At 48.0% G+C, this 20402-nt stretch overlaps 3 protein-coding genes across 9 annotated transcripts in view; all 3 read left to right on the forward strand.

Moving 5' to 3' along the window:
- LOC124118662 overlaps nt 1-20402 on the forward strand; it is a 199678-nt gene that overhangs the window by 99700 nt on the left and 79576 nt on the right. The gene's annotated exons all lie outside the window — the stretch shown is intronic.
- On the forward strand, nt 2681-3103 carry LOC124118663 (extensin-like). Its single transcript, XM_046480865.2, has one exon. It carries the CDS (start codon nt 2681-2683, stop codon nt 3101-3103), a length of 423 nt encoding a protein of 140 aa, XP_046336821.2.
- Nucleotides 15243-18814, forward strand: LOC125375891 (extensin-1-like). The gene is made up of 3 exons (XM_048386828.1): nt 15243-16233; nt 16675-17167; nt 18607-18814. The coding sequence occupies exons 1-3, from the start codon at nt 15243-15245 to the stop codon at nt 18812-18814; spliced, it is 1692 nt and encodes a 563-aa protein (XP_048242785.1).

Raw genomic sequence — 20402 nt, forward strand, 5'->3', positions numbered from 1 at the left:
CCATGTACCAGCTGTTATTTACCATGTACCACCTGTGATGTACCATGTATCATCTCTGATGTACCACAGTGTACCATATACCAGCTTTGTGATGCACCACAGTGTACCATGTACCAACTCCGATGTACCACAATGTACCATGTACCAGCTATGTGATGTACCACAGTGTACCATGTACCAGCTCTGTGATGTACCACAGTGTGCCATGTACCAGCTGTATGTACCATGTACCAGCTGTGATGTACCACAGTGTACCATGTACCAGCTCTGTGATGTACCACATATTACCATGTACCAGCTCTGTGATGTACCACTGTGTACCATGTACCAGCACTGTGATGTACCACAGTGTACCATGTACCAGCTCTGTGATGTACCACAGTGTTCTGTGTACCACCCTTAGATGTACCACAGTGTACCATGTACCAGCTCTGTGATGTACCACAGTGTACCATGTACCAGCTGTGATGTACCACGGTGTACCATGTACCAGCACTGTGATGTACCACAGTGTACCATGTACCAGCTCTGTGATGTACCACAGTGAACCATGTACCAGCTCTGTGATGTACCACAGTGTACCATGTACCAGCTGTGATGTACCACAGTGTACCATGTACCAGCTCTGTGATGTACCACAGTGTTCCATGTACCAGCTGTTATGTACCATGTACCAGCTGTGATGTACCACAGTGTACCATGTACCAGCTCTGTAATGTACCATAGTGTACCGGCTGCCAGCTCTTATGTACCATGTACCAGCTGTGATGTACCACAGTGTACCATGTACCAGCTCTGTGATGTACCACAGTGTACCATGTACCAGCTCTGTGATGTACCACAGTGTACCATGTACCAGCACTGTGATGTACCACAGTGTACCATGTACCAGCTCTGTGATGTACCACAGTGTACCATGTACCAGCTGTTCTCTACCATGTACCAGCTGTGATGTACCACAGTGTACCATGTACCAGCTCTGTGATGTACCATAGTGTACCAGGTGCCAGCTCTGTGATGTACCACAGTGTACCATGTACCAGCTGTGATGTACCACAGTGTACCATGTACCAGCTCTGTGATGTACCATAATGTACCATGTACCAGCTGTGATGTACCATGTACCAGCTCTGTGATGTACCACATTGTACCATATACCAGCTCTGTGATGTACCACTTTGTACCATGTACCAGCTATGTGATGTACCACAGTGTACCATATACCAGCTCTGTGATGTACCACAGTGTACCATGTACCAGCTCTGTGATGTACCACAGTGTACCATGTACCAGCACTGTGATGTACCACAGTGTACCATGTACCATCCCTTTGATGTACCAGTGTACCATCCCTGTGATTTACCACCGTGTACCATGTACCAGCTCTGTGATGTACCACTTTGTACCATGTACCTGCTATGTGATGTACCATAGTGTATCATGTACCAGCACTTTGATGTACCGCAGTGTACCATGTACCAGCTATGTGATTTACCACCGTGTTCCATGTACCAGCTCTGTGATGTACCACTGTGTACCATGTACCAGCTATGTGATGTACCATAGTGTATCATGTACCAGCGCTGTGATGTACCACTTTGTACCATGTACCAGCACTGTGATGTACCACCGTGTACCATATACCAGCTGTGATGTACCACAGTCTACCATGTACCAGCTCTGTGATGTAACACAGTGTACCATGTACCAGCTATGTGATGTACCAAAGTGTACCATATACCAGCTATGTGATGTACCACAGTGTACCATGTACCAGCGCTGTGATGTACCACAGTGTACCATGTACCATCCCTGTGATGTACCACCGTGTACCATGTACCAGCGCTGTGATGTACCACAGTGTACCATGTACCATCCCTGTGATTTACCACCGTGTACCATGTACCAGCTCTGTGATATACCACAGTGTACCATGTACCAGCTCTATGATGTACCACAGTGTACCGTGTACCAGCTCTGTGATATACCACATTGTACTGGTTGCCAGCTCTATGATGTACCACAGTGTACCATGGAACCAGCTCTGTGATATACCACAGTGTACCGTGTACCAGCTCTATGATGTACCACAGTGTACCATGTACCATCCCTGTGATGTACCACTGTATACTTTTCGCTGGCAGTTATGTGCAGAACAACTCCACTCCGCCATGCAGGCATCAAAGGATCTGGGTTAAGAGTGAAAATGATTGATGTGAATTTTAGTTTTATGAATTTCATTGAGCTGCCAGAGGGAATTATTTTTACATTATATCATAAGAAGGCTTGATGGAAATCGGTTTGATCATAAATTCAGACAAAAAGTGAGAATACCTTCAAATATGTATTGAGCATCAAGACTGACAGTGGTTCAGACACGACCATCTGGTCTGAACATGGAATCAGGCCCCTGGTGCTCCAGGTTCAGACACCAGGAAATCCCCCATCATCTCAGCAATGTAAAGTGGAACATGTGATGGTTGATGTTGATCGGGAGACGTGTGGCTGTAGCGTGGGAGCCATTCATCACACTAACTGTCACCTTGGTCAGTCTTCAGCTTGACTCCCACCTCTGCCCAATGGGGGCTGTAACTACATGATATACACACCAAATGAAATAAAGGTGTCGTTGTCTTATTTTTATCTGTCGTTTCGTCCCAGCCGGCCATTTACTGCCGACATGAAGGTCTCGACACCACATGTTTCCCTAATCTGCCCTCCCCATGTCCTCGCCTGCCGCCCCACGTCCTTGCCTGCCCCCTGCCCCCACACGTCCTCGCCTGCCGCCCCACGTCCTCGCCTGCCACCCCACGTCCTCGCCTGCCACCCCACGTCCTCGCCTGCCGCCCCACGTCCTTGCCTGCCACCCCACGTCCTCGCCTGGCGCCCCACGTCCTTGCCTGCCACCCCACGTCCTCGCCTGCCGCCCCACGTCCTTGCCTGCCCCCTGCCCCCACACGTCCTCACCTGCCGCCCCACGTCCTTGCCTGCCACCCCACGTCCTTGCCTGCCACCCCACGTCCTCGCCTGCCGCCCCACGTCCTCGCCTGCCCCCTGCCCCCACACGTCCTTGTCTGCCCCCCCACCAGTGTATGTAATGTAAAACAACAGTCTGCTTTCAAAAGCTGTTAAATTCAATCCAGCATGATCAATTTATTCCCAGTAGGATTTTGACTTATTGATTTTACTCCTGGTGCCTGTGCTGAGGGCATTGAACAGACATCACCCAGGACACTGCACCAACGTCACCCCCAATCTAGAAGGGGGGGTGGGGGGGGGAGGGTGAAGGCACGAGGGTCCACCCCTGAGTTAAACTTGTCAAACTAATCATAGAGAGGGATTGTTTTAGAGGCTTCCATCATGTTTTATGATCTGTGTGACAACTATATCGATGATGAGATATGTACAAAGTGGACCGTCATCATATGATTAAGATGGAGCATGACTGTCGCCGGAGGGCAGCCCTCACTCTGCCGCGCTGCTCGTACATCAATCAGCTGTAATTGCTGCGGCAGATAACCAACAAAAATAACACATACCACTGTTTTTGTCTTATTGTTTCAAACCTAAATTGCATTTTTAAGCAATTAGCTTTGAGAGGATTTCATCAAAGTAAAGTGAAGGCATAGTGCACTGGCAAAACAACTTGAAAGAAGACCCCAGGCTGAAGGGGATGGGCCCATCTAACTGCAGTCAGTGCTCAGTTAGGATGGAGTTACGTAATGTTTGGATGTGATGTAACTAACTGTTGGTAGGCGACAGAGAGGGCTCAGTTAGGATAGAGTTACGTAATGTTTGGATGTGATGTAAGTAACTGTTGGCTGGGGACAGATAGGGCTCAGTTACGATAGAGTTACGTAATGTTTGGATGTGATGTAAGTAACTGTTGGTAGGGGACAGAGAGGGCTCAGTTACGATAGAGTTACGTAATGTTTGGATGTGATGTAACTAACTGTTGGCTGGGGACAGATAGGGCTCAGTTAGGATGGCGTTACGTAATGTTTGGATGTGATGTAACTAACTGTTGGCTGGGGACAGATAGGGCTCAGTTAGGATGGCGTTACGTAATGTTTGGATGTAATGTAACTAACTGTTGGCTGGGGACAGATAGGGCTCAGTTAGGATGGCGTTACGTAATGTTTGGATGTAATGTAACTAACTGTTGGCTGGGGACAGAGAGGGCTCAGTTACGATAGAGTTACGTAATGTTTGGATGTAATGTAACTAACTGTTGGCTGGGGACAGATAGGGCTCAGTTAGGATGGCGTTACGTAATGTTTGGATGTAATGTAACTAACTGTTGGCTGGGGACAGATAGGGCTCAGTTAGGATGGCGTTACGTAATGTTTGGATGTGATGTAACTAACTGTTGGCTGGGGACAGATAGGGCTCAGTTAGGATGGCGTTACGTAATGTTTGGATGTAATGTAACTAACTGTTGGCTTGGGACAGATAGGGCTCAGTTAGGATAGAGTTACGTAATGTTTGGATGTGATGTAACTAACTGTTGGCTGGGGACAGATAGGGCTCAGTTAGGATGGCGTTACGTAATGTTTGGATGTGATGTAACTAACTGTTGGCTGGGGACAGATAGGGCTCAGTTAGGATGGCGTTACGTAATGTTTGGATGTAATGTAACTAACTGTTGGCTGGGGACAGATAGGGCTCAGTTAGGATGGCGTTACGTAATGTTTGGATGTAATGTAACTAACTGTTGGCTGGGGACAGAGAGGGCTCAGTTAGGATGGCGTTACGTAATGTTTGGATGTGATGTAACTAACTGTTGGCTGGGGACAGATAGGGCTCAGTTAGGATGGCGTTACGTAATGTTTGGATGTGATGTAACTAACTGTTGGCTGGGGACAGTTAGGGCTCAGTTAGGATGGCGTTACGTAATGTTTGGATTTAATGTAACTAACTGTTGGCTGGGGACAGATAGGGCTCAGTTAGGATGGCGTTACGTAATGTTTGGATGTAATGTAACTAACTGTTGGCTGGGGACAGAGAGGGCTCAGTTACGATAGAGTTACGTAATGTTTGGATGTAATGTAACTAACTGTTGGCTGGGGACAGAGAGGGCTCAGTTAGGATGGCGTTACGTAATGTTTGGATGTAATGTAACTAACTGTTGGCTGGGGACAGAGAGGGCTCAGTTAGGATAGAGTTACGTAATGTTTCGATGTGATGTAACTAACTGTTGGCTGGGGACAGATAGGGCTCAGTTAGGATGGCGTTACGTAATGTTTGGATGTAATGTAACTAACTGTTGGCTGGGGACAGAGAGGGCTCAGTTAGGATAGAGTTACGTAATGTTTGGATGTAATGTAACTAACTGTTGGCTGGGGACAGATAGGGCTCAGTTAGGATAGAGTTACGTAATGTTTGGATGTAATGTAACTAACTGTTGGCTGGGGACAGAGAGGGCTCAGTTACGATAGAGTTACGTAATGTTTGGATGTGATGTAACTAACTGTTGGCTGGGGACAGATAGGGCTCAGTTAGGATGGCGTTACGTAATGTTTGCATGTGATGTAAGTAACTGTTGGTAGGGGACAGATAGGGCTCAGTTAGGATGGAGTTACGTAATGTTTGGATGTAATGTAACTAACTGTTGGCTTGGGACAGATAGGGCTCAGTTAGGATGGCGTTACGTAATGTTTGGATGTGATGTAAGTAACTGTTGGTAGGGGACAGAGAGGGCTGAGTTACGATGGAGTTACGTAATGTTTGGATGTAATGTAACTAACTGTTGGCTTGGGACAGATAGGGCTCAGTCAGGATGGCGTTACGTAATGTTTGGATGTAATGTAACTAACTGTTGGCTGGGGACAGAGAGGGCTCAGTTAGGATAGAGTTACGTAATGTTTGGATGTGATGTAACTAACTGTTGGCTGGGGACAGAGAGGGCTCAGTTAGGATGGCGTTACGTAATGTTTGGATGTAATGTAACTAACTGTTGGCTGGGGACAGATAGGGCTCAGTTAGATAGAGTTACGTAATGTTTGGATGTGATGTAACTAACTGTTGGCTGGGGACAGATAGGGCTCAGTTAGGATAGAGTTACGTAATGTTTGGATGTAATGTAACTAACTGTTGGCTGGGGACAGATAGGGCTCAGTTAGGATAGAGTTACGTAATGTTTGGATGTCATGTAACTAACTGTTGGCTGGGGACAGAGAGGGCTCAGTTACGATAGAGTTACGTAATGTTTGGATGTGATGTAACTAACTGTTGGCTGGGGACAGATAGGGCTCAGTTAGGATGGCGTTACGTAATGTTTGCATGTGATGTAACTAACTGTTGGCTTGGGACAGATAGGGCTCAGTTAGGATGGAGTTACGTAATGTTTGGATGTAATGTAACTAACTGTTGGCTGGGGACAGATAGGGCTCAGTTAGGATGGCGTTACGTAATGTTTGCATGTGATGTAACTAACTGTTGGCTTGGGACAGATAGGGCTCAGTTAGGATGGCGTTACGTAATGTTTGGATGTGATGTAACTAACTGTTGGCTGGGGACAGATAGGGCTCAGTTAGGATGGCGTTACGTAATGTTTGCATGTGATGTAACTAACTGTTGGCTGGGGACAGATAGGGCTCAGTTAGGATGGAGTTACGTAATGTTTGGATGTGATGTAACTAACTGTTGGCTGGGGACAGATAGGGCTCAGTTAGGATGGCGTTACGTAATGTTTGCATGTGATGTAACTAACTGTTGGCTTGGGACAGATAGGGCTCAGTCAGGATGGCGTTACGTAATGTTTGGATGTAATGTAACTAACTGTTGGCTGGGGACAGAGAGGGCTCAGTTAGGATAGAGTTACGTAATGTTTGGATGTGATGTAACTAACTGTTGGCTGGGGACAGAGAGGGCTCAGTTAGGATGGCGTTACGTAATGTTTGGATGTAATGTAACTAACTGTTGGCTGGGGACAGATAGGGCTCAGTTAGATAGAGTTACGTAATGTTTGGATGTAATGTAACTAACTGTTGGCTGGGGACAGATAGGGCTCAGTTAGGATAGAGTTACGTAATGTTTGGATGTAATGTAACTAACTGTTGGCTGGGGACAGATAGGGCTCAGTTAGGATAGAGTTACGTAATGTTTGGATGTCATGTAACTAACTGTTGGCTGGGGACAGAGAGGGCTCAGTTACGATAGAGTTACGTAATGTTTGGATGTGATGTAACTAACTGTTGGCTGGGGACAGATAGGGCTCAGTTAGGATGGCGTTACGTAATGTTTGCATGTGATGTAACTAACTGTTGGCTTGGGACAGATAGGGCTCAGTTAGGATGGAGTTACGTAATGTTTGGATGTAATGTAACTAACTGTTGGCTGGGGACAGATAGGGCTCAGTTAGGATGGCGTTACGTAATGTTTGCATGTGATGTAACTAACTGTTGGCTTGGGACAGATAGGGCTCAGTTAGGATGGCGTTACGTAATGTTTGGATGTGATGTAACTAACTGTTGGCTGGGGACAGATAGGGCTCAGTTAGGATGGCGTTACGTAATGTTTGCATGTGATGTAACTAACTGTTGGCTTGGGACAGATAGGGCTCAGTTAGGATGGAGTTACGTAATGTTTGGATGTGATGTAACTAACTGTTGGCTGGGGACAGATAGGGCTCAGTTAGGATGGCGTTACGTAATGTTTGCATGTGATGTAACTAACTGTTGGCTTGGGACAGATAGGGCTCAGTTAGGATGGCGTTACGTAATGTTTGGATGTAATGTAACTAACTGTTGGCTGGGGACAGAGAGGGCTCAGTTAGGATGGCGTTACGTAATGTTTGGATGTAATGTAACTAACTGTTGGCTGGGGACAGAGAGGGCTCAGTTAGGATGGCGTTACGTAATGTTTGGATGTAATGTAACTAACTGTTGGCTTGGGACAGATAGGGCTCAGTTAGGATGGAGTTACGTAATGTTTGGATGTGATGTAAGTAACTGTTGGTAGGGGACAGAGAGGGCTGAGTTACGATGGAGTTACGTAATGTTTGGATGTGATGTAAGTAACTGCTGGTAGGGGACAGAGAGGGCTCAGTTACGATAGAGTTACGTAATGTTTGGATGTAATGTAACTAACTGTTGGCTGGGGACAGATAGGGCTCAGTTAGATAGAGTTACGTAATGTTTGGATGTAATGTAACTAACTGTTGGCTGGGGACAGATAGGGCTCAGTTAGGATAGAGTTACGTAATGTTTGGATGTAATGTAACTAACTGTTGGCTTGGGACAGATAGGGCTCAGTTAGGATAGAGTTACGTAATGTTTGGATGTAATGTAACTAACTGTTGGCTGGGGACAGATAGGGTTCAGTTACGATAGAGTTACGTAATGTTTGGATGTAATGTAACTAACTGTTGGCTGGGGACAGATGTAATGTTTGGATGTAATGTAACTAACTGTTGGCTGGGGACAGAGAGGGCTCAGTTAGGATAGAGTTACGTAATGTTTGGATGTGATGTAACTAACTGTTGGCTGGGGACAGAGAGGGCTCAGTTAGGATGGCGTTACGTAATGTTTGGATGTAATGTAACTAACTGTTGGCTGGGGACAGAGAGGGCTCAGTTAGGATGGCGTTACGTAATGTTTGGATTTAATGTAACTAACTGTTGGCTGGGGACAGAGAGGGCTCAGTTAGGATAGAGTTACGTAATGTTTGGATGTGATGTAACTAACTGTTGGCTTGGGACAGATAGGGCTCAGTTAGGATGGAGTTACGTAATGTTTGGATGTAATGTAACTAACTGTTGGCTTGGGACAGATAGGGCTCAGTTAGGATAGAGTTACGTAATGTTTGGATGTAATGTAACTAACTGTTGGCTGGGGACAGATAGGGCTCAGTTAGGATGGAGTTACGTAATGTTTGGATGTGATGTAATTATGTACGTTGTTATTCATGAGAAGATCCAGGTTAGTGTGAGAAGATGGGATGTTATGGTGGTGTTAGTGTCAGGTTAGTGTGAGAAAATGGGATGTTATGGTGGTGTTAGTTTGGGGAGATGGAGTGTTATGGTGTTGTTAGTGTCAGGTTAGTGTGAAGAGATGGTATGTTATGGTCAGGTTAGTGTCAGGAGGAGATGAGGTGTTATGGTGATGTTAGTCAGGTTAGTGTGAGGAGATGGGATGTTATGGTGGTGTTAGTGTCAGGTTAGTGTCAGAAGGAGATGGCGTGTAATGGTGGTGTTAGTGTCAGGTTAGTGTGAGGAGATGGGATGTTATGGTGGTGTTAGTGTCAGCTTAGTGTCAGGAGATGGGAAGTTATGGTGGTGTAAGTGTCAGGAGGAGATGGGATGGTATGGTGGTGTTAGTGTCAGGAGGAGATGGGATGTTATGATGGTGTTAGTGTCAGGTTAGTGTCAGGAGGAGATGGGATGTTATGGTGGTGTTAGTGTCAGGAGGAGATGGGGTGTAATGGTGGTGTTAGTGTCAGGTTAGTGTCAGGAGGAGATGGGATGTTATGGTGGTGTAAGTGTCAGGTTAGTGTCAGGAGGAGATGGGATGTTATGATGGTGTTAGTGTCAGGAGGAGATGGGATGTTATGGTGATGTTAGTGTCAGGTTAGTGTCAGGAGGAGATGGGATGTTATGGTGGTGTTAGTGTCAGGAGGAGATGGGGTGTTCTGATGGTGTTAGTGTCAGGTTAGTGTCAGGAGGAGATGGGGTGTTATGGTGTTGTTAGTGTCAGGAGGAGATGGGATGTTATGGTGTTGTTAGTGTCAGGAGGAGATGGGATGTTATGGTGGTGTTAGTGTCAGGTTAGTGTCAGGAGGAGATGGGATGTTATGGTGGTGTAAGTGTCAGGAGGAGATGGGATGTTATGGTGTTGTTAGTGTCAGGTTAGTGTCAGGAGGAGATGGGGTGTTATGGTGGTGTTAGTGTCAGGTTAGTGTCATGAGGAGATGGGATGTTATGGTGGTGTTAGTGTCAGGTTAGTGTCAGGAGGAGATGGGGTGTTATGGTGGTGTAAGTGTCAGGTTAGTGTCAGGAGATGGTAATTTATGGTGGTGTTAGTATCAGGTTAGTGTCAGGAGGAGATGGGATGTTATGGTGGTGTTCGTGTCAGGAGGAGATGGGATGTTATGGTGGTGTTAGTGTCAGGTTAGTGTCAGGAGGAGATGGGATGTTATGGTGGTGTTAGTGTCAGGTTAGTGTCAGGAGGAGATGGGATATTATGATGGTGTTAGTGTCAGGAGGAGATGGGATGTTATAGTGATGTTAGTGTCAGGTTAGTGTCAGGAGGAGATGGGATGTTATGGTGGTGTTAGTGTCAGGAGGAGATGGGGTGTTATGGTGTTCTTAGTGACAGGTTAGTGTCAGGAGGAGATGGGGTGATATGGTGTTGTTAGTGTCAGCAGGAGATGGGATGTTATGGTGGTGTTAGTGTCAGGAGGAGATGGGATGTTATGGTGGTGTTAGTGTCAGGTTAGTGTCAGGAGGAGATGGGATGTTATGGTGGTGTTAGTGTCAGGAGGAGATGGGGTGTTATGGTGGTTTTAGTGTCAGGTTAGTGTCAGGAGGAGATGGGGTGTTATGGTGGTGTTAGTGTCAGGTTAGTGTCAGGAGGTAGTGTCAGGAGGAGATGGGATGTTATGGTGTTGTTAGTGTCAGGTTAGTGTCAGGAGGAGATGGGATGTTATGGTGTTGTTAGTGTCAGGTTAGTGTCAGGAGGAGATGGGATGTTATGGTGTTGTTAGTGTCACGTTAGTGTCTGGAGAAGATGGGATGTTATGTTGGTTTTAGTATCAGGTTAATGGCAGGAGGAGATGGGATGTTATGGTGGTTTTAGTATCAGGTTAGTGTCCGAAGATGGGATGTTATGATGGTGTTAGTGTCAGGAGGAGATTGGGTGTTATGGTGTTGTTAGTGACAGGTTAGTGTCAGGAGGAGATGGGGTGTTATGGTGGTGTTAGTGTCAGGAGATGGGATGTTATGGTAGTGTTAGTGTCAGGTTAGTGTCAGGAGGAGATGGGATGTTATGATGGTGTTAGTGTCAGGTTAGTGTCAGGAGGAGATGGGGTGCTATGGTGGTGTTAGTGTCAGGTTAGTGTCAGGAGGAGATGGGGTGTTATGGTGGTGTTAGTGTCAGGAGATGGGATGTTATGGTAGTGTTAGTGTCAGGTTAGTGTCAGGAGGAGATGGGATGTTATGATGGTGTTAGTGTCAGGAGGAGATGGGATGTTATGGTGGTGTTAGTGTCAGGAGGAGATGGGATGTTATGGTGGTGTTAGTGTCAGGAGAAGATGGGGTGTTATGGTGTTGTTAGTGTCAGGTTAGTGTCAGGAGGAGATGGGGTGTTATGGTGGTGTTAGTGTCAGGTTAGTGTCAGGAGGAGATGGAGTGTTATGGTGTTGTTAGTGTCAGGTTAGTGTGAAGAGATGGTATGTTATGGTCAGGTTAGTGTCAGGAGGAGATGAGGTGTTATGGTGATGTTAGTCAGGTTAGTGTGAGGAGATGGGATGTTATGGTGGTGTTAGTGTCAGGTTAGTGTGAGGAGGAGATGGCGTGTAATGGTGGTGTTAGTGTCAGGTTAGTGTGAGGAGATGGGATGTTATGGTGGTGTAAGTGTCAGGAGGAGATGGGATGGTATGGTGGTGTTAGTGTCAGGTTAGTGTCAGGAGGAGATGGGGTGTTATGGTGGTGTTAGTGTCAGGAGGAGATGGGATGTTATGGTAGTGTTAGTGTCAGGTTAGTGTCAGGAGGAGATGGGATGTTATGATGGTGTTAGTGTCAGGAGGAGATGGGATGTTATGGTGATGTTAGTGTCAGGTTAGTGTCAGGAGGAGATGGGATGTTATGGTGGTGTTAGTGTGAGGAGGAGATGGGGTGTTATGATGGTGTTAGTGTCAGGTTAGTGTCAGGAGGAGATGGGGTGTTATGGTGTTGTTAGTGTCAGGAGGAGATGGGATGTTATGGTGTTGTTAGTGTCAGGAGGAGATGGGATGTTATGGTGGTGTTAGTGTCAGGTTAGTGTCATGAGGAGATGGGATGTTATGGTGGTGTTAGTGTCAGGTTAGTGTCAGGAGGAGATGGGGTGTTATGGTGGTGTAAGTGTCAGGTTAGTGTCAGGAGATGGTAATTTATGGTGGTGTTAGTATCAGGTTAGTGTCAGGAGGAGATGGGATGTTATGGTGGTGTTCGTGTCAGGAGGAGATGGGATGTTATGGTGGTGTTAGTGTCAGGTTAGTGTCAGGAGATGGGAAGTTATGGTGGTGTAAGTGTCAGGAGGAGATGGTAATTTATGGTGTTGTTAGTATCAGGTTAGTGTCAGGAGGAGATGGGATGTTATGGTGGTGTTCGTGTCAGGAGGAGATGGGATGTTATGGTGGTGTTAGTGTCAGGTTAGTGTCAGGAGATGGGAAGTTATGGTGGTGTAAGTGTCAGGAGGAGATGGGATGTTATGGTGGTGTTAGTGTCAGGTTAGTGTCAGGAGGAGATGGGATGTTATGGTGGTGTTAGTGTCAGGTTAGTGACAGGAGGAGATGGGATGTTATGATGGTGTTAGTGTCAGGAGGAGATGGGATGTTATAGTGATGTTAGTGTCAGGTTAGTGTCAGGAGGAGATGGGATGTTATGGTGGTGTTAGTGTCAGGAGGAGATGGGGTGTTATGGTGTTCTTAGTGACAGGTTAGTGTCAGGAGGAGATGGGGTGATATGGTGTTGTTAGTGTCAGCAGGAGATGGGATGTTATGGTGGTGTTAGTGTCAGGAGGAGATGGGATGTTATGGTGGTGTTAGTGTCAGGTTAGTGTCAGGAGGAGATGGGATGTTATGGTGGTGTTAGTGTCAGGAGGAGATGGGGTGTTATGGTGGTTTTAGTGTCAGGTTAGTGTCAGGAGGAGATGGGGTGTTATGGTGGTGTTAGTGTCAGGTTAGTGTCAGGAGGTAGTGTCAGGAGGAGATGGGATGTTATGGTGTTGTTAGTGTCAGGTTAGTGTCAGGAGGAGATGGGATGTTATGGTGTTGTTAGTGTCACGTTAGTGTCTGGAGAAGATGGGATGTTATGTTGGTTTTAGTATCAGGTTAATGGCAGGAGGAGATGGGATGTTATGGTGGTTTTAGTATCAGGTTAGTGTCCGAAGATGGGATGTTATGATGGTGTTAGTGTCAGGAGGAGATTGGGTGTTATGGTGTTGTTAGTGACAGGTTAGTGTCAGGAGGAGATGGGGTGTTATGGTGGTGTTAGTGTCAGGAGATGGGATGTTATGGTAGTGTTAGTGTCAGGTTAGTGTCAGGAGGAGATGGGATGTTATGATGGTGTTAGTGTCAGGTTAGTGTCAGGAGGAGATGGGGTGCTATGGTGGTGTTAGTGTCAGGTTAGTGTCAGGAGGAGATGGGGTGTTATGGTGGTGTTAGTGTCAGGAGATGGGATGTTATGGTAGTGTTAGTGTCAGGTTAGTGTCAGGAGGAGATGGGATGTTATGATGGTGTTAGTGTCAGGAGGAGATGGGATGTTATGGTGGTGTTAGTGTCAGGAGGAGATGGGATGTTATGGTGGTGTTAGTGTCAGGAGAAGATGGGGTGTTATGGTGTTGTTAGTGTCAGGTTAGTGTCAGGAGGAGATGGGGTGTTATGGTGTTGTTAGTGTCAGGTTAGTGTCAGGAGGAGATGGGGTGTTATGGTGTTGTTAGTGTCAGGAGGAGATGGGATGTTATGGTGTTGTTAGTGTCAGGTTAGTGTCAGGAGGAGATGGGGACGTTATGGTGTTGTTAGTGTCAGGTTAGTGTCAGGAGGAGATGGGATGTTATGGTGGTGTTAGTGTCAGGTTAGTGTCAGGAGGAGATGGGATGTTATGGTGTGCTTAGTGACAGGTTAGTGTCAGGAGGAGATGGGGTGATATGGTGTTGTTAGTGTCAGCAGGAGATGGGGTGTTATGGTGTTGTTAGTGTCAGGAGGAGATGGGATGTTATGGTGTTGTTAGTGTCAGGTTAGTGTCAGGAGGAGATGGGATGTTATGGTGGTGTTAGTGTCAGGTTAGTGTCAGGAGGAGATGGGGCGTATGGTGGTGTTAGTGTCAGGAGGAGATGGGGTGTTATGGTGGTGTTAGTGTCAGGTTAGTGTCAGGAGGAGATGGGATGTTATGGTGGTGTTAGTGTCAGGAGGAGATGGGGCGTATGGTGGTGTTAGTGTCAGGAGGAGATGGGGTGTTATGGTGGTGTTAGTGTCAGGTTAGTGTCAGGAGGAGATGGGGTGTTATGGTGGTGTTAGTGTCAGGAGGAGATGGGGCGTATGGTGGTGTTAGTGTCAGGAGGAGAGGGGATGTTATGTAGAAGACCATCCACTTCAGTGTGGAAGACGGTGGTGTATAAGAAATGAAAATCTGTCCATCAGCCATCCTTCTTTATAACTTGATCAGCATATCATTCATGTTTTCCTTGTGGACATCGACCATGTCAGCCTTTTACCATTCAGAGTTTGCAGTTGATGATAGTTGATGGTTTTTTATGTATGAAAACAGCAATATATAAACTACCAGGACAGAGAGTGTTTGAGTGAAACAGGTTATCTTCATCTGGGGCTTTTGGCATTTTCTGGTAAATTGTGATATTTCACTTTTCTGACATAAGGTCAGATACTTCGGGTTTGTTTCCTTGATCCTGAGGTGGTGGGGCTGGAAACGCTTGTGCAACGTTAGGCTGTGTGACTTAAACCAAGAGGGTTATACTGACCAATCAGAGACCGGGATCTTCAACAGGCCATGTCTGATGTCTTCTCATGAGTTGTGGAGATATCGTTGTGTTCAGAGGAGGTATGATGTCTGACTGTGTTACCATGACATCTTACTCTATGGTTTCTGACAAATCTATCCCCATGTCACTACAGCCCTCTCCCCATGTCACTACAGCCCTCCCCATGTCACTACAGCCCTCTCCCCATGTCACTACAGCCCTCTCCCCATGTCACTACAGCCCCCTCCCCATGTCACTACACCTCTCCCCATGTCACTACAGCCCTCCCCATGTCACTACAGCCCTCTCCCTATGTCACTACAGCCCTCCCCATGTCACTACAGCCCTCTCCCTATGTCGCTACAGCCCCCTCCCCATGTCACTACAGCCCCCCCCCCCCCACCCCCCCCCATGTCACTACAGCCCCCCCCACCCCTCCCCATGTCACTACAGCCCCCCCCCCCACCCCTCCCCATGTCACTACAGCCCCCCCCCCCACCCCCCCATGTCACTACAGCCCCCCCCCCACCCACCCCCATGTCACTACAGCCCCCCCCACCCCTCCCCATGTCACTACAGCCCCCTCCCCATGTCACTACAGCCCTCCCCATGTCACTACAGCCCTCTCCCTATGTCACTACAGCCCTCCCCATGTCACTACAGCCCTCTCCCCATGTCACTACAGCCTCTCCCTATGTCACTACAGCCCCCTCCCCATGTCACTACAGCCCTCCCCATGTCACTACAGCCCTCCCCATGTCACTACAGCCCTCTCCCCATGTCACTACAGCCTCTCCCTATGTCACTACAGCCCTCCCCATATCACTACAGCCCTCTCCCCATGTCACTACAGCCCTCCCCCATGTCACTACAGCCTCTCCCTATGTCACTACAGCCCTCTCCATGTCACTACAGCCCTCCCCCATGTCACTACAGCCTCTCCCTATGTCACTACAGCCCTCTCCATATCACTACAGCCCTCTCCCCATGTCACTACAGCCCTCTCCCCATGTCACTACAGCCCTCTCCCTATGTCACTACAGCCTCTCCCTATGTCACTACAGCCCTCCCCATATCACTACAGCCCTCTCCCCATGTCACTACAGCCCTCTCCCCATGTCACTACAGCCCTCTCCCCATGTCACTACAGCCTCTCCCTATGTCACTACAGCCCTCCCCATGTCACTACAGCCCCCTCCCCATGTCACTACAGCCCCCTCCCCATGTCACTACAGCCCCCTCCCCATGTCACTACAGCCCTCCCCATGTCACTACAGCCCCCTCCCCATGTCACTACAGCCCTCCCCATGTCACTACAGCCCCCTCCCCATGTCACTACAGCCCCCTCCCCATGTCACTACAGCCCTCCCCATGTCACTACAGCCCTCCCCATGTCACTACAGCCCTCCCCATGTCACTACAGCCCCCTCCCCATGTCACTACAGCCCTCCCCATATCACTACAGCCCTCTCCCCATGTCACTACAACCCTCCCCATGTCACTACAGCCCTCCCCATGTCACTACAGCCCTCCCCATGTCACTACAGCCTCTCCCTATGTCACTACACCCCCCCCCCCCCCCCCATGTCACTACAACCCTCCCCATGTCACTACAGCCCCCCCCCATGTCACTACAGCCCCCCCCATGTCACTACAGCCCTCCCCATGTCACTACAGCCCCCTCCCCATGTCACTACAGCCCCCCCCATGTCACTACAGCCCCCCCCATGTCACTACAACCCTCCCCATGTCACTACAGCCCTCCCCATGTCACTACAGCCCCCCCCATGTCACTACAACCCTCCCCATGTCACTACAGCCCTCCCCATGTCACTACAGCCCTCCCCATGTCACTACACTCCTCCCCATGTCACTACAGCCCTCCCCATGTCACTACAGCCCCCCCCATGTCACTACAACCCTCCCCATGTCACTACAGCCCTCCCCATGTCACTACAGCCCTCCCCATGTCACTACAACCCTCCCCATGTCACTACAGCCCTCCCCATGTCACTACAGCCCTCCCCATGTCACTACAGCCCTCCCCATGTCACTACAGCCCTCCCCATGTCACTACAGCCCCCTCCCCATGTCACTACAGCCCTCCCCATGTCACTACAGCCCTCCCCATGTCACTACACCCCTCCCCATGTCACTACAGCCCTCTCCCCATGTCACTACAGCCCCCTCCCCATGTCACTACAGCCCTCCCCATGTCACTACAGCCCTCTCCCCCCCATGTCACTACAGCCCTCCCCATGTCACTACAGCCCTCCCCATGTCACTACAGCCCTCTCCCCATGTCACTACAGCCCCCTCCCCATGTCACTACAGCCCTCCCCATGTCACTACAGCCCTCTCCCCATGTCACTACAACCCTCCCCATGTCACTACAGCCCTCTCCCCATGTCACTACAGCCCCCTCCCCATGTCACTACAGCCCTCCCCATGTCACTACAGCCTCTCCCCATGTCACTACAGCCTCTCCCTATGTCACTACACCCCCCCCCCCCCCCATGTCACTACAACCCTCCCCATGTCACTACAGCCCCCCCCCATGTCACTACAGCCCTCCCCATGTCACTACAGCCCTCCCCATGTCACTACAGCCTCTCCCCATGTCACTACAGCCCTCCCCATGTCACTACACCCCTCCCCCATGTCACTACACCCCCCCCCCCCCCCCCCATGTCACTACAGCCCTCTCCCCATGTCACTACAGCCCTCCCCATGTCACTACAGCCTCTCCCTATGTCACTACAACCCTCCCCATGTCACTACAGCCCTCCCCATGTCACTACAGCCTCTCCCTATGTCACTACACCCCCCCCCCCCCCCATGTCACTACAACCCTCCCCATGTCACTACAGCCCCCCCCCATGTCACTACAGCCCTCCCCATGTCACTACAGCCCTCCCCATGTCACTACAGCCTCTCCCCATGTCACTACACCCCTCCCCCATGTCACTACACCCCCCCCCCCCCCCCCCATGTCACTACAGCCCTCTCCCCATGTCACTACAGCCCTCCCCATGTCACTACAGCCTCTCCCTATGTCACTACAGCCCCCTCCCCATGTCACTACAACCCTCCCCATGTCACTACAGCCCTCCCCATGTCACTACAGCCCTCCCCATGTCACTACAGCCCTCTCCCCATGTCACTACAACCCTCCCCATGTCACTACAGCCCTCTCCCCATGTCACTACAGCCCCCTCCCCATGTCACTACAGCCCTCCCCATGTCACTACAGCCCTCTCCCCATGTCACTACAACCCTCCCCATGTCACTACAGCCCTCTCCCCATGTCACTACAGCCCCCTCCCCATGTCACTACAACCCTCCCCATGTCACTACAGCCCTCCCCATGTCACTACAGCCTCTCCCCATGTCACTACAGCCCTCTCCCCATGTCACTACAGCCCTCCCCATGTCACTACAGCCCTCATTCTGTCAGTCTCAGATACCGGACTGCCTGACTTAGTCTCAGATACCGGACTGCCTGACTTAGTCTCAGATACCGGACTGCCTGACCTAGCCGGACATCTTGCTGATATTTGTCTGCAGATTAGAGACACACGACCCTGTGTCCTCTGACGTTGTCCAGGTTTTCGTCTGGCAAACACTGGTCCAGGTGAGCTACACTTCTTGTCACAGGGCCCCAGTGGTCTGGTATCTGCTGAACGTGACGGGAGTGGCAAGTCTGTCGGCAATCAGATTACTAGGATACTTCACCAACTTGTCAGCGGAACTGGACACACTTGTGCTTTATGGAACCTGTTTACCTTCAATTGCCACCTTGTTGGAAAGAGATGTCCGTGTTTGTTGCCAGCTCTGTCAGTAGACCGCCCCCTCACACAACGCACACAACGCACAACGCACACATCAACTCAGGGGATCAGAACCGAGTTGTTTATGTTGTATAATGAAGCAGCTTGAGTGGGGACCTTGACGACATCCTTGATGACAACCTTGACGACATCCTTGACGACATCCTTGATGACATCCTTGATGACATCCTTGACGACATCCTTGACGACATCCTTGACGACATCCTAGACGACATCCTTGACGACATCCTTGACGACATCCTTGATGAAGGAACTCGCATGTGGACAGCATCTTCATTGAAAGAATAAAGAAGTTATCTAAGTCAAGTCTTCATGGATACTACAGCATCATACTGAGTTCAAAGTTCAGTGACTACTGGGAGCTTGATCTATCTTCCCAAACTGGTGTCCACAAGACACTACTGCTTGTATGCTTCGCAGACCATTGTGATGTCATCAGTTACAGTGCTCACAATCAAGTGACATCACAAATCTCTCGGCTGCTGGGGCTGGTTACCTGTACTGTTTACACACATGACACTTGTTATTACTGTTTACACACATGACACTGGTTATTACTGTTTACACACATGACACTGGTTATTACTGTTTACACACATAGCACTGGTTATTACTGTTTACACACATGACACTGGTTATTACTGTTACCCACATGACACTGGTTATTACTGTTTACACACATGGCACTTGTTATTACTGTTTACACACATGACACTGGTTATTACTGTTTACACACATAGCACTGGTTATTACTGTTTACACACATGGCACTTGTTATTACTGTTTACACACATGACACTGGTTATTACTGTTTACACACATAGCACTTGTTATTACTGTTTACACACATGGCACTTGTTATTACTGTTTACACACATGACACTGGTTATTACTGTTTACACACATGACACTGGTTATTACTGTTTACACACATGGCACTTGTTATTACTGTTTACACACATGACACTTGTTATTACTGTTTACACACATGACACTTGTTATTACTGTTTACACACATGGCACTGGTTATTACTGTTTACACACATGACACTTGTTATTACTGTTTACACACATGACACTTGTTATTACTGTTTACACACATGACACTTGTTATTACTGTTTACACACATGGCACTGGTTATTACTGTTTACACACATGGCACTGGTTATTACTGTTTACACACATGACACTTGATATTACTGTTTACACACATGACACTTGTTATTACTGTTTACACACATGGCACTGGTTATTACTGTTTACACACATGGCACTGGTTATTACTGTTTACCCACATGACACTGGTTATTACTGTTTACACACATGACACTTGTTATTACTGTTTACACACATGACACTGGTTATTACTGTTTACACACATAGCACTGGTTATTACTGTTTACACACATGACACTTGTTATTACTGTTTACACACATGGCACTGGTTATTACTGTTTACTAACATGACACTGGTTATTACTGTTTACACACATGGCACTGGTTATTACTGTTTACACACATAGCACTGGTTATTACTGTTTACACACATGACACTGGTTATTACTGTTTACACACATAGCACTGGTTATTACTGTTTACACACATGACACTGGTTATTACTGTTTACACACATAGCACTGGTTATTACTGTTTACACACATGACACTGGTTATTACTGTTTACACACATGACACTGGTTATTACTGTTTACACACATGACACTGGTTATTACTGTTTACACACATAGCACTGGTTATTACTGTTTACACACATGACACTGGTTATTACTGTTACCCACATGACACTGGTTATTACTGTTTACACACATGGCACTTGTTATTACTGTTTACACACATGACACTGGTTATTACTGTT

This window comes from Haliotis rufescens, unplaced genomic scaffold (genome assembly GCF_023055435.1).
Source record: "Haliotis rufescens isolate VD_foot unplaced genomic scaffold, xgHalRufe1.0.p SCAF_61, whole genome shotgun sequence".
NCBI classification, from domain to species: Eukaryota; Metazoa; Mollusca; class Gastropoda; order Lepetellida; family Haliotidae; genus Haliotis; species Haliotis rufescens.

Excerpts from the sequence above, each read along its gene's own strand:
- LOC124118663 (XM_046480865.2), top strand. The coding sequence starts at position 2,681 with ATGAAGGTCTCGACACCACATGTTTCCCTAATCTGCCCTCCCCATGTC.
- LOC125375891 (XM_048386828.1), top strand. The coding sequence starts at position 15,243 with ATGTCACTACAGCCCCCTCCCCATGTCACTACAGCCCTCCCCATGTCA. Across the intron at positions 16,234-16,674 it reads TCACTACAGCCTCTCCCTAT|CCCTCCCCATGTCACTACAG; the intron begins GTCACTACACCC and ends ATGTCACTACAG. Across the intron at positions 17,168-18,606 it reads TCACTACAGCCTCTCCCTAT|CAGCTTGAGTGGGGACCTTG; the intron begins GTCACTACACCC and ends TGTATAATGAAG.